The 25,702-nt window shown below is 47.6% G+C and overlaps 1 protein-coding gene across 2 annotated transcripts in view; it reads left to right on the top strand.

The window, feature by feature from the left end:
- USP39 (ubiquitin specific peptidase 39) overlaps positions 1–17,590 on the top strand; it is a 41,515-nt gene extending 23,925 nt beyond the window's left edge. For both annotated transcript variants that reach the window (XM_069101078.1, XM_069101077.1), the window contains 5 exons: positions 108–296; positions 4,081–4,223; positions 12,405–12,540; positions 13,324–13,410; positions 17,204–17,590. In XM_069101078.1, the coding sequence (XP_068957179.1) occupies positions 108–296; positions 4,081–4,223; positions 12,405–12,540; positions 13,324–13,410; positions 17,204–17,251 (603 nt within the window). In that variant the 3' untranslated portion in view covers positions 17,252–17,590. The remainder of the gene's footprint in view (positions 1–107; positions 297–4,080; positions 4,224–12,404; positions 12,541–13,323; positions 13,411–17,203) is intronic.
- The last annotated feature ends 8,112 nt before the right edge of the window (positions 17,591–25,702 follow it).

Here is a 25,702-nt window from a genome sequence, read left to right as displayed (position 1 = left end):
GGGCACACTTGGTGAGAGGAGGCCTTTGGGGGCTTTCCCTTCTTGCCGAAGCCCTGCCCATCCTTGAGGGATTTGTTCCGGACTCCGTCTGCTTCCTTCCTTCCTAGCCAGCAGAAGAGAAAGAGCAGCTGCTCCACAATGATGAGTACCAGGAGACGATGGTGGAGTCTACCTTTATGTACCTGACCTTGGACCTGCCCACTGCTCCTCTCTACAAGGATGAGAAGGAGCAGCTCATCATTCCCCAGGTGCCGCTCTTCAACATCCTGGCCAAGTTCAATGGCATCACTGAGAAGGTGACCCATGAGCCCCTTGGAGGGCCCTCTAATTCCTCCTCCTCTGTGTCTGGGGCAGCGCGTTTACACAGCGCTGTGATGGTGAAGGGTGGGCGGGGTCATCTGCTTGTCACCTTTGTTTGGGGCAGTGTAATTGCTTTGCCCTTCTGCTGTACTCTTGCCATCCACCAGCTAGTGGTAGGTTAGCATTTTGGTGGGTTTTCCTGGCTATGGCTCAGTGAACTTAAATTCTCCTAGCAAAATTCTAAAATGTATGATGAAAGAAGTGATTTGTGAGCATTTAGAAAAGGAAGTGGTGAAGGCTGAGAGCTTTCATGGCTTCAAGAACAGGTCACCCAGGGGTGGGAAATCTGTGGCCTCAAGATCACATGTGGCCCTCTAGGTCCTCAAGTGTGACCCTTTGAATCCAAACTTCACAGAAAAAATCTCGTTAATAAAAGGATTTGTTGTATGAAGTTTGTTTAGTCAGAGGGCCGCACTTGAGCCCCAGGGGCCACATATGGCCTCGAGGCCGCAGGTGCCATACCCCTGTCCCAGACTGACCTCATTCCCTGTTTCGCTGGCGTTAGTGGACTGATAAAACTGGGGATTGTGGTGAGTCTTGTCTGCCTCAATTTTAGCAAGGCTTCTGAACAGAGTTCCTCATGTGGTCCTAGCGGACCTAGTGCCAAAATGTTGGCTGGGTGATAACTGTGGTTACATAGGTTTAGGTTGAATGACTGGACCCAAATAGTCATCAGTGGTTGGTTGTGAACCTGGAGGTAGATTCAGATTTAGTCCCCCAGAGAGCTGAACTTGGCCCTAAATAACTAACTCAGTTATTTAGATGAAGGCAGAGGTGGAGAGTGTCTCTGCTCTTGGAACTATGGGCGCTGATAGGTGAACTTTGGCTCTATCTTACCTAGAACCAGGCCACTCTGAGACTTCCTGGCCATTTCTAAAAGCCGTGTTGCTCCCTCCCCCGCTCTCCCATTTTCTGGTGCCCTTTATGGTCATCTTCTTCTGTAGGGATGTAGGCTCCATGAGGGCAGGGACCGCCCAGCTTGCTTGTATTTGTATGCCTAGGCTTTAGCACACTGCCTGGCACATGGTACACTCTCAGTACCAGTCATCAATCAAATGACACAGAGCTGGGAGGGAGCCAGTCTGTCTGAGAGCAGACGTGAGATCCAAAAAGATCTTGATGAACTAGACAATGACTAGGATCTAATAAAATTAAATTGAGTAGGAATAATTGCAAACTCCTTTATTAAGGTTGAAAAAACATTAGCTGTATAAGTACAGCAAAAAAGAAACTGGGCTAGATAGAAGCCCGTGTGGACCAGATGTGGGGTTTTAGTGGACCGTGTGGTCAGTACTGGTCACTAGTGATGGGGCAGCTACAAGCATCACTGGCATTCATGGCACAGGTGCCAAGGATTTGGCCCTGGTCACACTACATATGGCCTGTTCTATTCATTTCTGGGTGGCCGGGAGATCATGTCGTGTGCATGGGGGCTGAAGGAACTGGGTATGGTTAGCTTAGAAAAACAAAGAATGTGGTCAGTGCCTTCAGATGTTGGAGGCTAGGCTTATGGCCTCCAAGGCAGACCTGGGAGTGGTGGATAGAAGTTGTACAGGCTGCTGTAGAGGCTGGATGTCAAGACAGAATTTTAAACCAGGGCAGGGTTGTCCAGAAGTGGAAGAGGTGGCCCCCGGGGGAGGACAGGGACTGTCTGGGCCCTTGTCCCCATTTTGTCATGGGGATTCTGGCTTATGCGTGTGTGGAACACATTTTCTCCGAGGTTCCATCCAACTCTGCTTTTAACCTCATTCAGAAAAGGAAAGAGGCCCCTGATTACCCTGGGCCACCGCTGTGGAGTCCTTGACCTTCCCTGTTTGTCTTGTGAACAAACTGAGGAAACTGGCTGCTCCCACCCCCAGTTAACTATTCATCTTTCGGACCGTGCCTGTTGTCATCCATTTGTGTCCTGTCTACCCTTTTAATTCTTGAACACTGGGATTTTGACCTAGAAAGACTTAGAGTTGGATTTTAGAAAAACCTAGAAATACTTATATGCACCAGTGCTGAGTGAGGGGAGCAGAACCAGGGGAACATTGTACACGGAAAGGGCCACAGTGTGTGGACTTGGCTTTTCTCAGCAATACAAGGATTTAAGAAAATTCCAGAAGCTCATGATGGAAAATGCTGCCCCATGTCCAGAGAAAGAGCTGTGGAATCTGTATGTAGATCAAAACAAACTTTTCACTTTTTTATTTTTGTTTTTTCCTTTTGTTCTGATTCTTCTTTCACAACATGACTAATGCAGAAATCTGTTTAACATGATTGTATGTGTATAACCTTAAAAAAATTGGGATTTTGTCCCACTTTACTCGACTCTATGTCTTTTTGTTCTGAATTTAAACAAATGCTAACACCCCAAATGGGATATTTTCCAAGCACAAAGTAGAACAGAAAAGAAGGGTTTCTCTGTGAAATTTCTGTTTTTATGTGTGGCCTTTAACCCCTGTTTGTTTTGCCTCTGTTTCCTCTCCAGCTAGCTGGCAGCCGGTCTGCTGGCCAGCAGACTTCCGTAGAAGCAGCTCAGGTTACCATTTACAGTGTTGATTGTCTAGCTCCCTGTTACACAGTGCCAACATATGTTAATAACTTAACACTAATTCCTGAGGATATTTAACTTGTTTCATCATCTAGGTAATGGTTGATTCACTTTCCTTAGTGTACCAGAAGGGCAGAGCAGGTCAGAGAAATGGGGGGACTTGCTTAAGGTCACCAGCTGGTCCCAGCTTCGTCCATGGCCCTGTTTATTTTTTCTGTTGTATACCACCCTTGTCCCCTCCATACCTGTCTGCAGCCTCCACAGAACCAGACCCCACATTGTTCACTCTCGGGATTGGGCTCCGATGGCTCCCTAAGCACTTTTGTGCTTAGTCCAAGCTTGTCAGTGTGCTGCTTCTACATGTGCTTATGGTGCCCTTGTGTTTATTTCAGCCAGATAGACTCCAAATGCAGGACTAATGTCTTCTATTTCTTTTATGCCCCCACAGTTCCATATTAGATGTTTACTAAATGTGGGTGGAGTGGGTGGACTGGTTTCATCCCACTTGAGGATCGTAGCAACTGAGCTTTGGGAGGCCTTTTTGGCTCATGGTCTAACCTTCCACCTAATAATGCAAGGCTCTGCTGGAATATTTCCAGGAAGCTTGCTGTTTATTTATTTCATTCTTGGATATGAGAATTGTTAGAAGGTTCATCCTCATATTGAATTAAAATCTGCTTTCTAGTCATTTCCACCCTTAGATTTTAGTGTTCCCTCTAGGAACAGCACAGAAGCCTCTCTTTCACATGATGGGCTTCCAAGAGAGTCCCCCCTGGGTTTCCTCTTCTCCAGGCTTGACATCACTGATTTCTTCAGCTGTTTTCCATGTTGATGTTTTCAGATCATCATCAACCTGTTTGCTTTTCTCTGGTTTGTCAAGGGTCTGTCTTAGATCTCCTCAAAACTAGATACTTCTGGTTGAAGTAAAGAAATCATTTAGCACAATTTGAAACCTGTATTTCAGTTGAAGGCCAGCTTAGATTTTTCAGTAACCTCAAGCCAGATTGCTAGTCCTGAGCCTCCTCTGGGATTCGGCGTCTTCATCCGTAAAATGAGGGGCTGGTCCTCGGATGGCCTTAAGACTCTTCTGTGCTCTCTTTGTTCGCAGTGTGCTTCTTGCTGAGGGTCTGCCTTCCTTTTCCAGGACTCTTCACTCACGAGCTCTGTCTGTGTCCTCTCTTCAGGAATACAAGACGTACAAGGAGAACTTTCTGAAGCGCTTCCAGCTCACCAAGCTGCCCCCGTATCTTATCTTTTGTATTAAAAGGTTCACCAAGAACAACTTCTTTGTGGAGAAGAACCCGACCATTGTCAACTTCCCCATCACGTGGGTAACACACCTTTGCATGTTCTCTGCTTTTCTTCTCCCTTCCTTCAGGAGGACTGGAAACCATAGATGTTTTTAGCTAATATTTGGATGGAAATTGACTTGTAGTTGTTTAGCCTGTGTTTCATGGGTTCTATATTCAGGCTGGGAATTTTCATGATTAAGGGAGTAAAGGATGTCCTGGCAGGATCTGGGATGGTCAGAGGAGGGAACACCTGGGCTTGGGGTAGTTGGGACAAGGGTAGAGAGCTTTTGATGTTGAGTTAAGGGGCTAGAAGTGTAAGGTCCCCTTGGAGCTTTGCAGCCTGGTGAATTTGTCACAGATGTTGGCTCCCACCTTTCGTGTTGGGTCGGCTGGAGAGTTTCTCTCTGCCTCAGTCTAAGAGGATTGAACTCTTCAGGCTGTCTCTGTGTCTCAGGACTTGGCATGTAGTGAGAGCTCAGTAAATGCTCCGTGGAGTCAGGCTGTGACAATTTATTATTACAGAGATGTGGGTGGGCCATGGAGCAGTCATGCTGATGACCTGGGAACAGTGGAGCAGTGTGGCCTGGAAGAACTCATTTTAGCATCCTTCACTTGAATTCTTGGCATTTTGTGTTCTCTTAGCTCGCTGGGCTGAGCCACTTGTGGTCTGGGCGAGAGAGAATGGGGCTTAGGTGGCTTGCCCAGTGGAGCTGCCAGCTCTGATCTGCACGTGGTTTTCTGTTCCAAACTTAGTTTGGAACCACCAGGATTAGGTCTTCCTAGCAGTCACATGACGAAGAAGTGAGGGGAGGGAATATGCATCTATATATAGTGCCTGCTGTGTGCTGAGCACTTTATGGATATGATCTCATTTGGCAAAGGGCACCATCATTCATTTCCTTATTTAAAAACTTCCCATTGCCAAATCATCTCAACAAAAATAAGAAAACATTCTGGTTGTTGTTTGAGAAAGAGAACCGAAGTGCTCCCCTCTCTCCTTTCCTCTTGGGGTCCCTCCCCCCATCTCTTTCCCCTTCCGTATAGTTTTATTTAGATTTTGATCAGTAAATATGTAGCTTTTTTGGCAGATACAGTGGCCTCTGCAGTACAGTTTTATTAAGAGTACTAATCTTTTTTCAAATGGGCAAGTTCTTCTATTTTCTTTTTTTCCTTTTTTCAGGCTGAGAAAAGGTTGTTCTCACTGCCTTTCTTGTTGGCTGCTGCCTATAGCTGTTTTTAATGTATTTCCTCTCTATCTAGTATACAAGGTATCTCCAGAGTCTTAAGCTATCAAAGCTTGAAACTGCGCTAAGGCTTTTGGGACGCTCACTGATTGCCTCGAACAGTGGAGAGGGTTAGCCTGGGATCCTGGTGCCCCCTGGGCTGCCTCCAGATGAACTCTTTGATTAGCTGATTAGCCTGGACCTTGGCTGTGTCATCTGCAGAATGACGGCTGGATGAGAGGGTGGCTTCTCTCTGAGGGACTGAGAGAACTGGACAGGGGCTCTGGGCCAGAGGGAGAGGGTGTCTCCGCTCTTGCTCCCCAAGCTCCTCTGCATTTATCAGCACTGGAAGCGGGGATGGGGGAGCACACTGCTTACATTGCCACCTGAGCGGAGGAGCGGAGAACAGGCCCTCGAGTGGGGCCGTCCCCAGGGCTCTGCTGTGTCTGTCACCTTCTCGGGTACAATCAGAACACAATCCCCACAGTCCTTTCTTGTGCTTTGCACGAGATTCATGCAATTTGTGGGGCTGGGACCTGACCAGAATTGCCTTTTAGCAACTGGTATCCTCAGAGAGTTGAAGGAATATACCACTTTTCTTAAACAGTCAACTTATTACTTACAAAGCATGGAACGTTAGATACAGTTCATCTTTTCCTTTGGAAGAAAAGTAAGTTTTTTTAGTATCTTGTACTTTTACATTGCTTTCTTTTCTGACTGTCCCTTCGCTCTCCCATGCCTAGGTAGCCAAGAAAACTGTATATCCATCAGCTAAGGTTAACGGCTTAAGTAATGTTTGACTTATTCTTGACGTGCAACGAGGAAATCACTTTTGGAACCAAATAGTCATAAATTAACCAGAATTAAGTTTTTCAGCAGCAGTCTGGACCTAATTAGTATTTCCCCTCTTTATTTTTAAAAAGGTTGCCTCTCAGAGCTTTGTTGAACCATCACCAGCTTAAGCATATTTATGACTTGAATCTTCTGAGTAAAGTCTGCTCTGTTCAAGCTTCATAGCTTTACCCTGAAGGAGCTTAGGGCTTTTTCTTTAACCAGTTAGTGATACTTCTTTGGCTTGGCTTGTTCTCTTAGTGTTGTGAGCATGAAGACCAGTGTCCTTTCTCTCTTCTCAGACTAAATGGAACTATAAGATATCACATTGATGTTTTCCCGTTTCCTCCTTGGCTCCCTGACTAGTCCACGAGAACTCTGGAGCCCAAAGATCTCACTCTAAAGAATTGTACTCCTTGGCGTTTGCCCTGGGCTTGTTCAGGCCTGCCTTAGCAGCTATTCTTAGGACTTGGATTACTCCTTAAGTCAGCTCCTTTAGTATCTGACAGGTCATTTGCCTGACAATATCCAATGTGACTCAAAAATCCCCAAACTTTTATTTACTTAATCATCTTTTTCTTTTAAGTTTAAAAAAGTTGATATTTTTTTAAATTGCTCAAATTTTCTAGCATATTCCTTCTTCTCCCAGAAAACCATCCCTTATAACAAAGAATTTTTAAAAATATACCCCAGAACTCTGTCCAGCACAAGTCACCCCCTAGCCAAGTCCAACATTATATACAGGGGAGGAACACATGTTCTCACATCTCTTCTTTGGGGCCAATCTTGGGTCTCCATTTTTTGCCCTCTCTGTGGCCTGTTGTCTACATCATTAGAGATGTTGTGCACGTTGTGTTCCTGCTTCAGCTTACGTTATTTTGCATCTGTTCATGTAAGTCTTCCCAGGCTGCTCTGCATTCCTTGTGTTCATTGCTTGTAGCACAATAAGCCAGGCCACTGATTCCCAGCAGCTGCTGCTCCTCATTTGCCGGGCCTCTGTGTTAGTTTTCAGATGGCCAGGCCTCTTTGTAGTTCTTCCGATAGAGAGGGTCAGTGTGCCTGCCTCTGCAGTGTTACCTTCCCGCTCTTGTCGTGGTTGCCGGCATGCATCCTTTGGGACGAAAAGCAGGAGTCGTTTGTTGTACATTTCTCTTATTATCAGTTATTTGGAGCAGTTTTTATGTGGTTATGAATAGTCTGACTTTGTTTTTCTGAGAACTGCCTGCCTAGATCTTTTATATATTTTTAAGAGGCACTAGGTAGGTAGCCTGGTGGATAGAGTGCTGGACTTGGAGGCAGGAAGACCCGAGTTCAAATCCAGCCTAAAACATGTACCAGCTGTATGATTTTGTGCAAGTCACTTAACCTATTTGTCTCAGTTTCCTATTCTGTAAAATGGGTTAATAACACACCTATGTCTCATGGTTGTTGTGAGGATCAAATGAGATATTTGCAAAATCCCAAGCACGGTGCCCAGCACAGAGTAGGTGGTGTGTGTGTATATATATCCCTTACAGAGTGGCTTTTCGCCCTACAGATTTGTTAGTTCCCTGCATATCAGAGAGTCTTGATACCCACTGTTTCCCCCAGTTGTCTGCCTCCCTCCTGGGTGTGTTGATTTGTTCTTGCATGCGCTTTTCAGCTGTGGGTGCCCCCCACATCCCTGTCCTGGGTTCTGCACTCCCTGTGTGCCATTTCTCTTGGTGATCTCAGCAGCTTCTATAGACGCAGGTGTCCTCTCTGTGCATACGCTTCCCAGACCTGCTTAGTCCAACCCTCATCCCTCTGCTGATCTGCAGTCTGGCATCTCCATCAGCAGGTGTCCTGTGGACACGTCCTAAACTGAGCTCCTCCTTCTCCCTCCAGCTTCGTTATCGCTGCCCCTGCAGCCCCCACAAGCCTGCCAGGCACCCTGGCTTACTGCCTCACCATTGTTCTGGATCCCTCCCTCCCTCCCTGTTACCCCCCCATGCCCACTCTACCTTCTGCTTTTCAGCGTGCCCCCTTAAAGGCTCCCCTGACACTGCTGCACCTGGGGCGGGCCCCGGCACCCCTGGCTGCTGGTGGGGGGGGCTGCCTGCCACAGGTCTCTTCTCCGCTCCCGTCCATGCTCTGCTCAGCTGTCAGATCCCAGGTCTGACCATGACACCTTCCTGTTCAGTAAGCTCCTGTGGTTCCCAGTCATTTACAGAGTGAAATATGAAGTCCTGGCACCTTCCTGCTTTTCTAGTTTCCTTATAGCTTTGTGATTCAGTCACCTCTGGCTCTTCGTGACCACAGCTGGAGTTTTCTTGGCAGAGATACTGGAGAGGTTTGCAGTTTCCTTCTGCAGCTCCTTTTATAGATGAGCACACTGAGGCTAACAGGTTAGGTGACTTGCCCAGGGTCACACAGCTGGGAAGTGTCTGAGGTAGGATTCGCACAGCATTCTGCGCTATGGCGCCACCTAGCTGCCCTCCTTGTACCTCACTCTCCTCCACGTCTGCTAGGATCCAGCGACTGTCTCCTGACTGTGTGTTTTCCTTGGCCATCCTCCATGCCTGGGTGCTCTCGGCTCTGTCTGCTGACGGCCCTGGCTTCCTTCAGACCGGCCGCTTTGGCTGGAAGTCCTTCCCGGTCCCCATAGTTGGCAGGGCCCTTCCTCGCTTGGTCGTCTCTGCTTGTTCTTGTCTCTTGCCTGGCAGACTCAGTGTTTGAGCAGTGCTCCTTGACTTGACTTAGGCTTTTGTAATCATTTTTATTCCTTTTTTGGTTAAGAATTCTTTCCCTGGGGCAGCCAGGTAGCACAGCGAGTAAGAGCACCGGCCCCAGTGTCGGGATGACCTGGGATCGAATCCGGGCTCAGACACTTAGCACCCACCCAGAAATAACTGGCCGTGTAACCTTGAGCAAGTTACTTAACCCCGATTGCTTAAAAAAAAAAAATTCTTCCCCTAACTGGGAGCTGTGAAAAGTACTTTTTCTGGTTCTCTTCTTTTTTTTTAATGCTTTATTAACTTCTGATTTACATCATTCGTTTCCGCCAGACTTTGAGTTACAAATTTTCTCCCTGTTTTTCCCCTACCTACCACCCCAAAATAGCAGTCCCACAGGATATCCCCTCCTCCAATCTGCTCTCTCCCATATCTTCTCCCATATCCCTTTCAACTTTTCCAGTGGATCTCTGTGCCTCAGTGCCTGTATATCTTATTTCCCAATTACTAAATTATCAGTTATTAAAATAGTATTAATAATAGTGTATATTTGAATATTTGATTTTAAAACTTTCAATTCCAGATTCATTCCCTTCCTCCCATGTCACCCACCCTTACTGGGAAGATAAGCAGTTCAGTATAGGTTGTACATGTGTGGCTAATGCAAAACAATAACATAGTAGATATATTGTAAAAGACTGACTATATTTCCCTCCTTCCTATCCCACCTCCCACTTGTTCTATTCTCTACTTTGGTCCTGTCCCTTTTCAAAAGTGGGTGCTCCTAACTTCCCTCCCCCCCAGCCTGCCCTCCCTTCCATCATCCCCCCTCTCATCCCCTTCTCCCCCTACTCTCCTGGAGGGTGAGATCCCCTATTTAGTGTGTATTTCATTCCCTCCTCAAGCCAAATTCAGTGGGAATAAGGTTGACCCATTCCCTTTTGCCTTCCTATTCTTCCACTCCATTGTAACCATTTTCCCTTGCCTCTTCTGTATGAGATAGTTTACCCCAATCTGTCTCTCCCCATCTCCTCTCTCACCTCTTAATTTCACCTTTTAAGTATCATCCCTTCCTGTTAAATTGGTCCTGTGCCCTCTATATATGTATACCTGTAAACATATATACACACATTCACATATGTATTCATATGGCCATATACCCTCATATATAGACTTATATATATTTCTATTCCCTTCAACTACTGAGAAAAGTTTCATAAGTTACAATTATTATTTTTTCCATGTAGGAATGTTAATAGTTCAACTTTGATAAGTTCCTTATGATTTCTTTTCCCTGTTTACCTTCTTATGCATCTCTTGCTTCTTGTATCTGAATGTCAAATTTTCTGTTCAACTCTGGTTTTTTCAGCAAGAATGCTTGAAAGTCCTCTATTCCACTGAATGACCATATTTCCCCTGAAACATGATACTCAGTTTTGCTGGGTAGGTGACTCTTGTTTTTAATCCCAGCTCCTTTGACCTCTGGAATATAATATTCCAAGCCCTTCGATCCCTCAGTGTAGAAGCTGCCAGATCCTGAGTTATCCTGATTGTGTTTCCACAATATTAAAATTGTTTCTTCCTGGTTGCTTGTAATATTCTCTCCTTAATCTGGGAATTCTGGAACCCGGCTATAATATTCCTAGGAGTTTTCTTTTTGGGATCTTTTTCAGGAGGTGATTGGTAGAGTCTTTCAACCTCTATTTTGCCCTCTGGTTCTAAATCATCAGGGCAGTTTTCTTTGAGAACTTCCTGGAGGATGATTTCTAGGTTCTTACTTTGATCATGGCTTTCAGGTAGTCTAATAATTTTTAAGTGATCTCTCCTGGATCTATTTTTCAGGTCAGTGGTTTTTCCCATGAGATATTTCACATTCCCTTCTATTCTTTCATTTGTTTGGATCTGTTTAATAGTATCTTGATTTCTCATCAAGTCATTAGCTTCCATTTGCTCCAATCTAATTCTGAAGCAATGATTCTCCTCAGTGAGCTTTTGAGATTGTTTTTCCATCTGGCAAATTCGGCTTCTTAAGGCATTCTTCTCCTCATTGCCTTTTTGAGCCTCTTTTGCCATTTGAGTCAGTCTGTTTTTTAAGGTGTTATTTTCCTCAGTCAGGCTGTTGACTCATTTCATAATTTTCTTGCATCGTTCTCATTTCTCTTCCCAATTTTTCCTCCACTTCTCTTATCTGCTTCTTAAGGTCCTCTATGGCCTGTAACCAGCTTGTATTTTCTTTTGAAGCTTCTGGTGCAGGAGTTCTGACTTCCCTGTTTTCCTCCTGTTCCATGCTTTGCTCCTTTTTGTCCCCAAAATAGGAGTGTAATGTTGGAATCTTCTGTCTGCTTTGTTTCCTTTGCCTGGTCATGTTGCCTCTCAGTCACTTGACCTCTGGGCTTTTTGCCACAGTAGGACTCTGCCACCAGACAGGGGAGCTTTCATCCAAAATGCTGGGGTTTTCTCAGCTGCCGGAGGTATTAGATGGGTGCCCTCTCTGAGGTATCCACATGCTCTGGCAAGCTGGACATACACCCCAGGACCACCATCCTAGACTGCAATCCAGATCCAAGCAGGTTAAAGCAAGAACGATTACCCCTCAGACTGGTGCTTGGTCCCCCTACACTCTGCAGGCCAGGAGCTGAAGCTGCCACGTGGCACTGGCTGGCTGTGCCGGTGTCTCAGCGGCTTCTCTCCCCGGGGGGGAAAAAGCCGTGCACTCCCACTTACTGGGTCCCAAAGTCCAGCCTGCACTGACCTCTCACTTTGCCCTTTGCATCTATGTGTTGATAAATCTGGAAACGGCCACAGCTGCTGCTGATCTGGAGTCCCTCTGGTCGTCAGGCCTGCCCTGGGGCTAAAGCCTAGGTGTGGGGCTGTGCTGGGCTCCCAGGGGGCTGGGCTGGCCGATTCCTGCCAGCCTGCCTGACTGTCCTCAGCGGGAGGTTAGCTTCTCTGTGTCATTTTGTGGGTTCTGCAGCTCCAAAGTTTGTTTAGAGACCCCTTTTACATGGATTGGGGAAGGTAGAAGCCAGAGCTGAGGAGAGGTTGTGCTTCTACTCCGCCATCTTGGCTCTGCCCCCCTCTGGTCTCCAATTCTTGTACTGGCTATCAGGTTCTCTTCTTATATGCTTTAAAAGGATTTACTTTTGCTATTTAGACGATGGGTTTATTTCAGGTTTATGCCCTAGTGGGAGGGGGGAGAGACCCCGGGAATATTCTGCTAGAGTGAAGACTAAGCCTAAAAGGCAGCCAGCATAAGTGAGTATCTCTGGGCAGCTTCCTGTGGCAATGCCTCCAGCTAGTCTGAGGCCCTCCCAGCAGGCCCCCAGGGAGGCCCTGTGCTCCCCTTGTCTGTTTTGTTAATGGTGTGTGTGCGTGTGCGCGTGTGTACCTGTGTATGTGCATTCGCGTGCGTGTGTGTACATGTGCTGTTCTCTGCCTAACCTTTTTTTGTTGCTGTTTTGGGCTTCAGAAATGTGGACCTGAGGGAATACCTCTCTGAGGAGGTGCAGGCTGTGCACAGGAACACCACCTATGACCTCATTGCCAACATCGTGCATGACGGGAAGCCCACCGAGGGCTCCTACCGGATCCACGTGCTGCATCATGTGAGTGCAGGCCTGCCCCATGGGGAGTGATCAGTGTGTATTGTACTGAGGGCCTCCTCTCTGCTTCTGGGGCTGCAAGACCTGGAGACCTTCCCAGGCCTAGAGCTCCACGGTCTGTGAATACTCAGGCTTTTTGCCAGTGTGAACGTCACAGCCGCCTGATTCTTGTTGCTGACACCTTTTAGGGGCCTAGGCTGTGGTGTGTTTCTCCAGTAGAGACAGACCTGGCTCTGGGTAGGCCCAGAGGCCTGCGGCCTTAGTCTTACTGCTGCTGCTGAGAACAGGTGAGGGTGGTGGCCCTCCTCTGTCCTTTCCTCTGTTCACCCAAGTAAGGCATTGTCCTGGCCGCTCTCAGCCTTCCCCTCCATATGTCAATCAGCGTTGCACAGGTTGACATCACACATCTTCCCAGCTGAGCTTGGCAGAAACATGTCTGGTACCTCAGAGGGGGCCAGATCAGGAGCGTCTCCTCTCTGGGTTGACCCACACTGGCTTGATGGACATGACTGGATTTCTGGAACAGTGAAGGGGAAGGGCTGGCTGAAGAAGGGCATGACTGTGCCCAAGCCTCTTCACCTGGATGGGATCCAGCAGGTGTCAGTCTCCCTTTAATGACTGCATGTTTGACTCTTGCTTGGGGCATTCTTTTATATTTTCTCTGTAGTCTGGCTTTTTTTTTAAGCCTTTGCCTTTGAGCTTTGTTCCTGGCTCTGTGATTGCTGCATCCTTTCAGTTTCAAGGGGGTGATGAGCCCTGCATTTTGCTTTTTTTTTCCCCCCTCAGGGAACAGGCAAGTGGTATGAGCTCCAGGATCTACAGGTCACAGACATCCTTCCCCAGATGATCACGCTTTCAGAGGCCTACATACAGGTAGGGGTGGCTGCAAAAAGTGCCAACAGCATTTCACACTGAATAGTCCCTAAGAATGGTTTGAGTGTAGGCAACCTAGAGACACGACTACATCTCTGTTCCATGTTGGGTAGAGACAAGGAGTGTGTAATTGTTTCCTTTGCCTGGAGTCAGTGAAGTCAGTGAGAAGGTTGGAGTCCTTAGTGAATTTAACAAGTCAGCCTAAACTAGCTGAGCTCAGCATCTGTCAGCCAGCAAGTCTGAGAGCCTACTGCTTGGCCACATCTGTGCTAGGCAAGTGTAGGGGGTACGGGAGATGCATGTGACTCCCTCTTTACCCTCAAGGCGTTTAAAGTGTAGCTGGGGAGAACCAGCTCTTACCAACACTACATGTGTGAAGTCCTCACAGACAGGACTTTGGATGGTGTGTGGTCATGTTGAAGGCAGTACATTGCTATGGGCATTAAAGGAAGAAGGACTTGATGGGGAGGTAGTCAGAGAATATAGAGGCTGTGGGGCTTAGGCCAGCCCTCAAAGGGTCAGTAGTACTTCTCTGTGCATTAGGGAGCAGGGATGACATTCCTGAGGAGTGAGTCCCATGGGTAAAGGCTTGGAGGTGGGAATGAGTGTGTTGTGTTTGAGGGAGAATGAGGTATTCGACCAGCTGCGGGTGGGCTGGGCTTCGTGAGGGCTGAGAAATAAAGTTGGATTCAGCTGGGTAGAATCCAGTTGTGACCCCCAGAGCCAGGCAGAGGAGTGTGCTTGGTGGAGGTGGAACACCTGACTCTTTCATGGTGATTTCTCCAGTGTAGCTCCTCTGCCAGCACAGGTCACAGCCCTTCCCTTACCTGGGGCCCAGGCTTGGAGAGCTGTTACAGCTGGAAAAATTGATCCTTCTTAGCTGGGCTGGTCCTCAGGCAACCACTCATACAACTGGTCACCTGGGTCGTCCTTAAAACAGCTCCTCTTTGGTGCTGGACCTTTCTGGACTTTACAGAATCCAAGTGTCTGAGAGCTGGAAAGGGGCTGGTCCCCCTCCTTTCACTACAGCCTGTGTGAGGAGTGGTCATCCACCTTCTGCCTAAAGACCCCTGAGGAGGAAGTGAAACTGGCTTCTTTGTACCCCCCCTCCCCCATCTCCCACATACACATACTCTCTCCCTCCCTCTCTCTGCCCTTGGGGCCAACCAGAACAAATCTCATTCCTCCTCCGAGTGTCAGTCCTTCGGCTCCTTGGAGCCAGCTGTCATGACGCTCCCCCTTCTCCTCCCAGTGCTTCACCTGATCCTCACGTGCCAGGGCCTCAAGGCCCTTCTCCATCCTGGCTTCCCTCCTCGTGGCCCCCTCCAGCTTATCAATATCCTTCTTAAATTGTGGTGCCCAGAACTGACCACAGCGAGCAGTCCAGACGGGGCAGAGGGGCCCTCACTCCCTGCCCTGGGAAGTGGCTGTAACTTAATGTGCATCTCAAGATTCCTGGAGCCTTCTAAGTGAAGGAGAGGAAGAAGATGATGATTTTGTAAATTGAGGGCAGTGCTGCATCTGGTTAAGACCTTTGTCCAGTTTCTCAGCTAACCTTCTGAGCTTTCTGTCATCCGCAGATCTGATGGCCATCCAATCTATGGCTCTATCCAGTTCTTAGATGAAAATTAAGTCACACAAAGCCAAGACCTGATCCCTGGGAGACTCCTCCAGGGACCTCCCGCCATGGTGACATCGAGCTGGCTGAGTTGGCCGTTTGGACAGTTCTGAATCCATCTAATTGTGTTCTCATCTAATCCAGACCTCTCCATCTCTTCCGGAAGAATAGGGGGTGGTACTTTATCGAAAGCTTTGCTCCATCCTGAGGAAGCTGCAGCCTCCCCCACTTGAGTAATTTTGTCCAGAAAGGGAGATAACTTCTTGACGAAGCCTTGCCAGCCCTTGTGTGATCCCTGATTCTCCACCATCTCTTTATGATCTGAGTTAGAATTTTCCCAGGAAAACCTGTAGTTTGCAGGCTTTGCTCTCCCTTATTTGCAAACATTTATCTTTCTCCAATCCTGTGGCACCTCTTCCTTTTCTGCTGTCTTGTAGATCTTGCTGATTGGCTCAGCAATCCCAGCTGCCAGTTCTGGTGGTATCTGAGAGGACAGCTGGGGGTTCTCTTAGCTTACTTATCTTGGGAATCAGCTTCCTGCTAGTTTTTCCATTCCTTCATTTCCAGTACAAAGGTCGTCTTACTTTGCTGAAAAATCAGCATACAAGTTGAGCAGCCCTCTTCCCTTTGAAGTCTGCTATCATTGTCTTATTCCACCTCCCAGAAAAGGCCTCGCCCTTTCTTTGATCCTCCTTTTTCTAGTATGACTTTTGAAAGCCCATTTTTGTCATCTTAAGTCTGAGTTCCTTAAAGAGTGCCCTGTGTATCCACATCAAGCTCTTTAAAAAATATTTTCCATTTTACTTCGTCTTTGGAATTGGTTCCTTTTGTTTCCTCAAAACAGAAGAGAAAGATTTTCATTCTTTAGCATTTTCTTCTCCTTTGGGCTGACTCTTCCTGAAGCCTTTTACTTCGTGGGATCCTATCTATATTTCTCTGAGCCCTTGGAAATCTGTTTCTCCCAAATCGAGGGTGCTTGTCGGACTGTACCTGGATTTCCTCTCCTCCGTCACTAGTACTAGGTTGCAATGGTCACTCCTCAGGGTTCTCAGCAATGCTGTCTTGGTGACCAGGTTTTCCTTGTAAAATTCACAGTAGATTCCCCTCATTAGTTCTTTTGTTTTTTGAAGTGAAAGTAATGTCTAAGGCAAGTGGGGAGGATCTTAGCTGCCCTCCTTCTGGCAAAGAGAACTCTCCAGCAGGTGTCTGGGTGGTTGCAGTGGGCTCATGCCCAACTGGAGTAGCTTTTGAGGACCCAGTATGTCCTCAGTGCAGTATCAGCATAGGATGTATGGGGAATAAGGAGTATGTCCCCCTCCTCCCTTGTGATGTCGTGGGAGAGAGCACAGCTCTCTGTGTAGAGCTTTGTGGGGTTTATTGTGTCCTCAAAGGAGATTCAGGATTTTAGTGAAGTAGGAGTATGAAAGAAAGGGTGATTGAAAAACTAGGTTGTGGGGCCTTAAGGTAGGGAGTTCTTTTGAGATTTGAGTGAGGGTTTCAGTGTACAGTGGATTGGCCCATTTGGAGAGAACCCAGAGAGGTCTCAGCCTGATTAAAGATTGGAGGAGGAGCTGTAGCCTTGATGGGGTGGAGGAGGCTCTGAGGGCAGGAGAGGAGAGTGGAGGGCCCGAGGTTGGCTCTGAGCTGAGGAGTGGGGCCAGAGAAGGGAAAGTATGGGAAAGACCCAGGGTTAGTGAAGTAGGGGTTGGGAGCAGTGGTGTGAAGCACCACAGACAGGGCAGAGGGTGGTGGAGCCTGCGGGGTTGGGTCTGGCTGGAAGATGACATGAGTCACTTGCCTGGGAGATGAACAGATGTTCCCTGGAGAGGAGAAATAGAGACAGGGTTTGTGAAGGATGGAGGAAAAGAGGAGAGAGCGTGCCAGCCAGAGACGGGAAATGTGGTGAGCCAGGCTGCTGGGGGCTCCAGAGAAGGAGGCTTGAGAACATAGTGACAGAGAGATGGACGGACGGACGACTGCACTGAGGGAGGGCAAAGGAGCCGTCTTTTTTTCTTCTTTGGTTGCTTCCTTTGTAGCCCAAGACTCAAAAGGAGTTTGGAATGGGAAGTAAGAAATGAGGGAAGGGGAGGAGAAGAAAGTGGGCTGGAAGGAAGGTTGGAGCGTGCGAAGGGGACAGACACTGGATCCAGAGTCTGGTGTGTTCATCCTTTGCAGATATGGAAGAGACGGGACAGCGATGAGACCAAGCAGCAGGGGGCCTGAGGGGCGTACTGAGGATGTGGCTGGAGCCAGGGCTGCAGAGGCCGGGACCAGTGGGGCCTTTGGAGTAGGATCCAGAGGCCCAGGCTTCCTGTTTGTCCGCTTTTCAGACTCCTCCGCGATTCTGTCTTCCATTCTGGCTCCTGCCCGCCTCCAAGCAAGCTGGCGCTCTCACAGATGTCATTTATTTCTTAGGCCATTGAGGAAGAGGTAGTTGTTCTGGCACTCTTCCTGCCTGGAAGGGGCCGGCGAGCCTTCCCGAGCTTGCTCTCCTGCAAGAACAGCCCCTCCCTTCTTGATAGTTTGTGTGCTGAAGCAGATTAAACACGTGCCGTTCTCAGACCAGACTTGTCACTGACTCTTCCTTCTCTTTCCTCTTGCTCAGGTGGTCACTGTTCTGTTGACCCTCCCATGGCTTCGGTGAGAAACAAACACCTCGTTTATTCTCCCCCTTTGGCTCTTCAGGAGCTCTGTGATAAGTGACTCCCGTTTGTATCTGGTGCCTGGGGGAGGCAGTGCGGTGGAGGGGGTCGAGGACTGGCCTTGGAATACTGCAGACCTGCCTCTGACCCAAAGAGCCAGCACCTTGAAGCTTACAAAACACTTTGGGTAAAGTAGGTAGCAAATCGTTCTCCCTCTTTTTTAGATGAGGATACTGAGGCTCAGAGATTGGCTTGTGGTCACTGGGCTGGCAGGTGTCAGGGCCCAGGTAGTGTGGCTCTTGGTACTCCCCTTGTGCCACCTCTCAGGTCCCAGGAGGGCCCAGCCCTCACCAGCAAACTGACCAGGGGTCTTCCAAAGAGAGCACGAGTCTCCCAACATGCTCATTTTATGGGGAGGAAACTGAAGCCATCAACGTGGTGATCATCCCTTAACCAATTGAGTCATCTCCAGTTGAGTTCACCGAGGGAGCTTGCTATCTAATAAAAAGAATGATGTTCTCAGATTTTCTTAGGTTTGTCTGAAGTAGGAGTGTAGGTCCCTTTACACCAAATTGAAACACTTCAGCTCTGACTTCACATACACGAGTCTCTGGGCTCGTGTTGAAAATCTTGTAGTCCTGGAGCTTGAGGGGACATGTAGCCCAAAACCTTCCCTCTCATCACCTGAATGTCCATCCTATCCAGCGGGCATCTGACCTTCCCCTTGGACTTCTGGGGAAGAACTCACCAGGGCCAGAGGGAGTGTGGTTCATCTGGGGAGGGCTCCTGTTCTTTGGTTCTTCTGCTGAGCTGGCTCCTGGAGCACTTATGTGCTAAGTGGGCCAGAAAGCCTCACGATCCCGTACGTTTTAATAGGGGAGACTGTGTAAGTAATGTGCTGGCTGTCGGCTGGGAAGAGGAGAGAAATCTGAATGGGAAAGCATCGTCGGCCAGGAGAGGACACACACTCCTGCAGTGACAAGGTTTGAACAGGCCTGAAGGGAGCTGGGGAGATCAAGGGGCAGAGCGCAGGCCACCACTCTGGACCTGAGCTGTCCTTGGGAACTGAGCAGACCCCAGCGAGCTCTCTTGTTATCACAACAGGCTTTCCAGTGACTGACAAGAACATACTACACATTCCCCCTCTGCCTGTCCAGGGCTAACGTGGCACTGCCCATTTCGGTGCATGTTGTGTTTTGGGTGATAGACCTTTTTCATCCAGTTGATTTTCCCAGTGTGGGTATTTAGACAAGACTCTTGGGTGTTTATGGGACTCCTCCAGGAGACTGGCCCTGTCGTGTTCCAGGGCTCGATGCCACCAGCATAGTGTCAGCAGCATCTGGAAGACCCCATCTGTTGGCAGTCCCTCTAATCTGATGGCCAGGATCTCCTCATGTTAGCGGCAAAGTAATAGGAAATCATTTTCATGATAGCTGCTTTTAAGTATAGTTTGAGAACTGGTCATCCTTCCTTTTTTCATTATTTTCCTCAAAATTCTTGATCTTTGGTTTTATCAGATAATTTTTTTTTCTAGCCCTATACATTATCGCTTTAGAAGATTGGCATCAAATACATTAACTAAGGTAGTCTTGTCATATTTTCAAGGCCCAACTATGAAGAATTATTTCACATTATTTAAGCCTGTGTTTGTTTCTGTATTTGGGTTTTTGGTTGTGTCCTAGCACATGGACTCATCATTTTATACAGTGTAGTTATTCTGAATGAAGTGTCTTTGCTGATAAAAGGTACTTTTTTTTGGACAGCTCTCAGAAGTAGGTAATGTAAATATTATCCTCATTTTTCAGAAGAGGAAACAGACCCGTTAGTGTGCCTTGTTTAATAATCACAGCCGCCAGGTGGCAAAGCAGATCCCCGGAGCCAACCAAGTCTTTTGCCAAGCTGTAGATTAGAATTCTTTCCACAATGTCTGTGACCTGGGGAAGCGAAATCAAGCCGTCCTGATGTTTGTGCTAGCCCTGTGATTTACAGCCTTGAACTTTCTAAGGCCGGGCTCTTAAACGAGTAAGTTATAAAGAAATAGGTATTTCTTCCTAGGCAGACCTGTTGTGAAGCAATGGGGGCTGATACTCTGAGAAGACCTGAGGATTGTAACTGTCTTCTCATAACTTATGGCAGGGGGATCAGAATGGTTCTGCTTTGCCCCAGAGGGCAAAAATAGGAATTTTTTTTTACATTTCAGAGGCAAATGTAGGTTTGAAGTCAGGAAAAACTACTACAAATTACCCCAAAGTTGGATGGGTTGGGTTGGGAGGGCTGAACCTCACTGGAGTCTTCAAACAATGGTTGAATAACCACTTGGGGGGTATGTTGTAGGGGGGGCAACGACCTCCCTTGCTGCTCTGACATCTTGTAACTACACTTGGCATCTTTCCTACCCAAACACTGGAGGAAAATTGGGATGCCCCCTCCCCAAGTTCAACAGGTAGATTCAATGAGACCCATACCTTGCCCAAAGAATAGCACTTGGTCAAAGGCTTGACTAAATTATTGCAGCAGACAGATTGAACTGGTTCTCTCGGTGGAAGACAGGTATTAAGGAACTGGTGGGTAGAGCACCAGCTTGAAGTATGGAAGAGTCCCTCCTCACCAGAGCAATTCCAGGAGGGGCCAAATGAACTCTGCTGGGGATGACATACAGGGGATACTTGTTGGGTGTGGACTGGGTGTCATTGGCCCCTGAAGTCCCTTCCAGCAATGAGATTCTGTGATCCTGGGTAAGCTGTAATTTCTAGTTTCAGGGAACAAGGAGATGCAGCCCCAGGTTCTTTGTCTAGCCGTTCTTGAGGACAGCAAGCCACTTAGGAGATATAAAACCTGGTATAAAAATTCAGTTTCCATCATAGTGACGTAAGGGGTATCCATCAGCTGTGCCTGGTTTTTGCCAGAGAAAACAATCTCTAAAATCGTCTGTTCTGGTGGTTTTGTGGTGGTTGTACTTACAACTTCCATTGTTTTAGGCATCATGTTTTCCTGGTACTACTTCTTTGATCTTGGCAGAGGTTTCCTAAGGGACTGTAGGTTCAATAAACTTATATGCCTACTGTATGCATAGCTGCTGCTATGGGGGGGGGGGGGAGAAAACGGCAAGTACCAGATGCATAAACTATAACCTGTATTCCCTGTGGCCCTACTTAAAAGTCAGAAAGGCAAATAGGAATCCCAGCAGAAAAGGATGATCAAATACAGTTCAGATCCTGCCTCAGACACTTCCCTAGGGTGTCTAGCCCTGGGTGAGTCCCGTTAACTTCTTCATTCCTTAGTTTCTTCATCTGTAAAATGAGGGGATTAGATTTGATGGCTTTTAAGGCCCCTTCCAGCTCTAAAAGTATGAGTCTATGAGCATAAGCATGTCAGAGAAGCACAAAGTTAGAATCAAGGTCTGATGGAGAAAATAAAATCATCTATCAGTAAGGTCAAGGAAGATTTCATAGGGGAGTTGGCATTCAAAATGGATCTTGAGTATGTGAGGAGTCTAATAGGAGAGACAGACTGGTACAGGAGCATTCCAGGTATCCTAGGGAAGGCCAGGAGCCACTGGGAGGGAAGTGAGACTCAAGTTTAACTGGAGATGGGGGGTAGGGTGGGAATTATCTGAAGTAGTTTTGAATTACAAGAGAGTCCAGACTGAGGTGGGCCTTGAATGCCAAGCTAAAGAGCTAGGATTAATTTGGTAGCAACAAGATGATCTTCCTTCTTTCCTTCCTTCCTTCCTTCCTTCCTTCCTTCCTTCCTTCCTTCCTTCCTCCCTCCCTCCCTCCCTCCCTCCCTCCCTCCCACTCTCCCTCCCTTCCTCCCTCCCTCTCTTTTTCTTTCTTAACATTTTAGAATGCATTTTTATTTTTAAAGGTGCTTATTATGCTGAAAAAAATCATTTCAGATTAAAAAAAAAAGTTTAATTAATGTCTTAAATGCCCATCCATTCCTTTAGCCCTCAATGTCGGGACCACTTTCAAGCTCAATCTCAACATGACCTCATCAATCTACTGCCCAGGTGGCTCAGCACCCATTTAGAATTGTTACTGATTTCTCTCTGTCTTCGCAGCCCTACTTCTAATAACTGGCCTTTTGTTTTGATCAACAAGATGATATTTCTGCATAAGGAACGTTAATATGGTCACAATTTAAAGAATTATAGAGGAGAAAATACCAAAACATATTTTTAAAAGTGCACAGAAGAAAACAAAAAAAGTTCTTAGGGGGACAGAACAGAACCATCCTGTTACTGCCTTGTTAAATTCAGTATGTTGTTAAGTTGTTTCAGTCATGTTGTACAATCCGTGACCCCATTTGGGGTTTTCTTCGCAAAGATACTAGAGTGGTCTGCCATTTCCTCCCCCAGCTCACTTTATAGATGAGGAAACTGAGGCAAACAGGGTGAAGTGACTTGTCCACGGTCACATAGCTAGTAAGTGTCTGAGTCCAGATTTGAATTCAGGTCCTTCTTACGCTAGGGCAGGCACCCTAACCACGGGGCCACCTAGCCGTTCCACAAATGTCATATAGCTACATGTATAAGAACAGGGGCTGGATTTGTGGTTTCATCCATGTAGGGGACTCCTGCCCTGCTACAGGTCAGTCCTATCTTTGCATCTTATCCTCATCCAATATTGAAGTATTAAGAGTTTGAGTGACTTACCCAGGGTGACACAGCCCCAACATGTCTGAAGTGGGACTCGAACCCAGGTTGCCCATGCTCTGAAGCCAGCTCTATCCACTACATGGTCACCTCTCTTAACTCTGTAGCACTTAAAGTATCCTTTTAAGAAAGTCCCAGATTCTGTGTAAGAGAAGCTCACGGTTATACAACCCTTTTCCTTATTCTTTTTTGGTATAGTAAAATGTGCTTTGTAGTTGTCAGGTTTTCAAAAAAGAATTTTAAAAGAATGAATTTTAAGTGTCCAGGATGGGGGGAGGCATGGGTGGGTACTGACTCTAGAAGAGGCAGCCAGTTAGGAGCCTGTTTCTGTAATGTTGACGGGTGACAAGGATCTGGGCTAGGCTGTTGGCAGAAGGAACAGATGGAAGAAATCTTAAGGAACCAGAATCTCCAGGCTCCAGCAGCTGATTAGGAGGGGAAGGGAGATTCACTTACACTGTTCTTATCTAGGACCAAGTGGGCTGGCTGGCTCAAGTCACTGTCTTGGGACAGTCTAAACCTTTGTTATCTCTCTCCCTTGAAGCCCTGGCATTTGTAGCCCTCTCTGCTGTTGGACAGAGGTTTCCTTTCTGCTTCCCTCCTGGCCTCCTGGGTCCGCTTCTCTGCCTAGGCACACCAGGTGTCTGCTCCTTTCTGGCCCTAACCTCTCCCTTCACTCCTCCTGCCACAGGATTCTCAGGTCCCAGGCATTTAAGGCTTAGCCTCAGTTTTCCTTTCCAAATCCTCTGTGTATCACTTGACCTGAATATTCCCACCTACCCTTAAAGTCTGGTGTCTCTTTGGGAAAGTCTTTTGCTGCAATTTCCACCCAGTGTCCAGGGTGGAGGGCAAGGGGTACAAAGGTGGGGTAGCCAGTCTGCTAGAGGTGGCCCAGGGGAGGGAGGCTGGGTCAAAAAAAGGCCTAAGGAATGGGGAGGGCTTAGAACCTCAACTAGCCCAGACATGTCTTCTAATGTGTGAGAGTCGAGAATGCATGTGAACAAATGAACAAAAAAGCCATTTATGAAGCCTGCATGTGCCAGGAGCTGTTCTGAGCACCCAGGATACAAAAACAAAAGCGAAAACAGCCTCTGCCCTCAAGACCTTCCATTCTAAAAGGGGGAGACAGCCCGACTAGAAGAGTGGGGGCTAGGGAGGAGCGTTCTGACTTAGTGAGTGACTGGGATGGTGAGAGCAGCCTTAGGGTGTGAGATGACGGTCAGACTGTTTCCATATAACCAGGACTGTCCTAGACCAGATAACTTAAATTTTCAGTGTGATTATTTACACTTAGGAAAATAGATAAATGCTACACATCAGGCCTTGATTTATTGCTGTGTTGATTATTTAAGTTTAAGAAAGTGATGGAGAAAATGTTAATGCAAGTTAAACTTGAAAGAGTGTTGTGTGAACATTTCTTTTTCTGGAGAGCTGGTTGTTAAACATTTACCACCATCCCTGCCTATAAAACACCTTATGTTAATTAAATGACATTCTGTGAAATAATGTTACAAGGGGCAGTTACTTTCATATGAACAACATCACCTGTGGGATATATGTTCCTGGGAAGCCAAAATTGAGACAACTGGACCTTTACAAAGACCTGCAACTGTACTAGGGAATTCGCCAGGACTAGTCTGTGCTGAGCCACTGGAGATTGTCAGGCGTGAGAGCACGGGGCTGGGCCAGACTTTGGGTCAAACATGAGTGTGGTGTTTGTTTATGATGGTGGTGAAGGGTGGTAGTGGGGGCATTCTTCATTTGGACTCTGCCTGTAGGAGGTGGAGAGGGGACAGGTGCCTGGGGGGAGAGGGGACAGGCTGGGGGTGGGTGACAGTGTCTTCAGCCTGCTGCCGGATGGCATCAGATGCATCAGAGACAGCCTGAACGTGCTTCCCCTCTCAGGACTCAGTGTCTTGGGGGATGATAGGATGCCCCTTCCTGCCCACTGCCCACATCTGCAAGGTCTGGGGATTTAGGTCAGAGGGAGATGTGCACTGAGGCCTGTAGCGTCTCTTTGCCCCTGCTTCCTCCTCCATTGTAACCCATGACCAAGCCACTGCCTATGCCAGCCACCCTCACTCCACCCCAAGGAACGGCTCCCTGTTATGTTTTGTTTAAGTTTTGATTTCACCTTCATTTATAAGTTAATATCGCACCTACTGCTATGCCTTCCTTTGGGGACATGGGAACTTCTGAGCAGCTTCTTGTGGCTTGGGAACAACGTGTTTCTTTGCATCATCTCCAGAACCCTTAGAGGGCCTGATTTAGCTTTGGGCTCTGCGAAGTTCTCTTGGGAGCCGACTGACTGACCAGAGATGCTCCCCATCTACACCCTTCAGGGGGGCACCTCTCTGTGCTTTTGAGCCCTGCCCCAAGGACGCAGCCTTTTGGGGGGCAGGTTCTCAGCTGCTGAGCCGGCCCCACCCCAGTATCCCCAATGAGGAACACACTGTTTCTTGGACAAGACAACTTCCCAGTTCTTGGTGGCCCTGGACACGCCTGATGTTGATAGCTCGGGCATGTTACCAGGGGTTTCGGAACTGGGCTTGGAAGTCTGGAGCCCTGGACTTGCGTGATTTGTGGGTGGTAACAACAGCTCATATTCACATAACACTGTAAGGTTTGCAAAATTCTTTACGTGTTACCCCTTTTTATCTTCACAAAAATTCTGGGAGACAGGTGCTGTTATCATCACCTCCATTTTAAGATGAAGAAACTTATTATGAGAAAACTATCATATTATTACTATGAGGAGCCTATTGTCTCTACTTTACAGATGGGGAAACTGAGGCCAGAAGAGATTAAGCTAAGCCCTCTATCGCCCAACTAGTAAGCCTCTCAGGCAGGAACTGAGCCTCTGTTTTTCTGATTCCAAGTTCAATGCTCTCTGCTCTCTGCCTGAATCAGGTGCTTACCTCCCCATTTTAACAGGTGTTGAGTGGGGTATGGCGGGGACTTGACACAAAGACAGGGACACTCCTCCCTGAGCCCTGTGGCCTCACCTTCTGCATCAGGGTGGTCTTGACTCCAGATGTGGTCGTAGTCATGTCACACCTGGCATTGACCCCCGTACTCCCTGCCCGAGCTGCCTTCTCCCGTCTCCCCTAGGACCTCCTACTTTCCGTGAAGATCTGACATTTGTTGCCAAAGCGACAAGACCCTGGGCTTGCTGTTCACTGGCTGTGTGACCCTGAGCAAGTCACTTACCTCTCTGGTCTGCATGAGGTGTGGGCTTGTCATTTGAAGAGCGTGGGACTTGACTACGTTGGCAGAATCTCAGAGTTGGAAAGGATCTTCTCACTCTTGCTCACCCCATTCATCCAGCCAGCTGTCAGGTCCTGTTATTTCTATCTGCACAGCATCTCTCAGATA

This window comes from Petaurus breviceps, unplaced genomic scaffold (genome assembly GCF_028583685.1).
Source record: "Petaurus breviceps papuanus isolate PSGF00001 unplaced genomic scaffold, PetGlider_PUasm1.0 446, whole genome shotgun sequence".
NCBI lineage: Eukaryota > Metazoa > Chordata > Mammalia > Diprotodontia > Petauridae > Petaurus > Petaurus breviceps.
The sequence above is the reverse complement of the archived record's forward strand: the minus strand, read 5'-3'. Positions and strand labels throughout refer to the sequence as shown.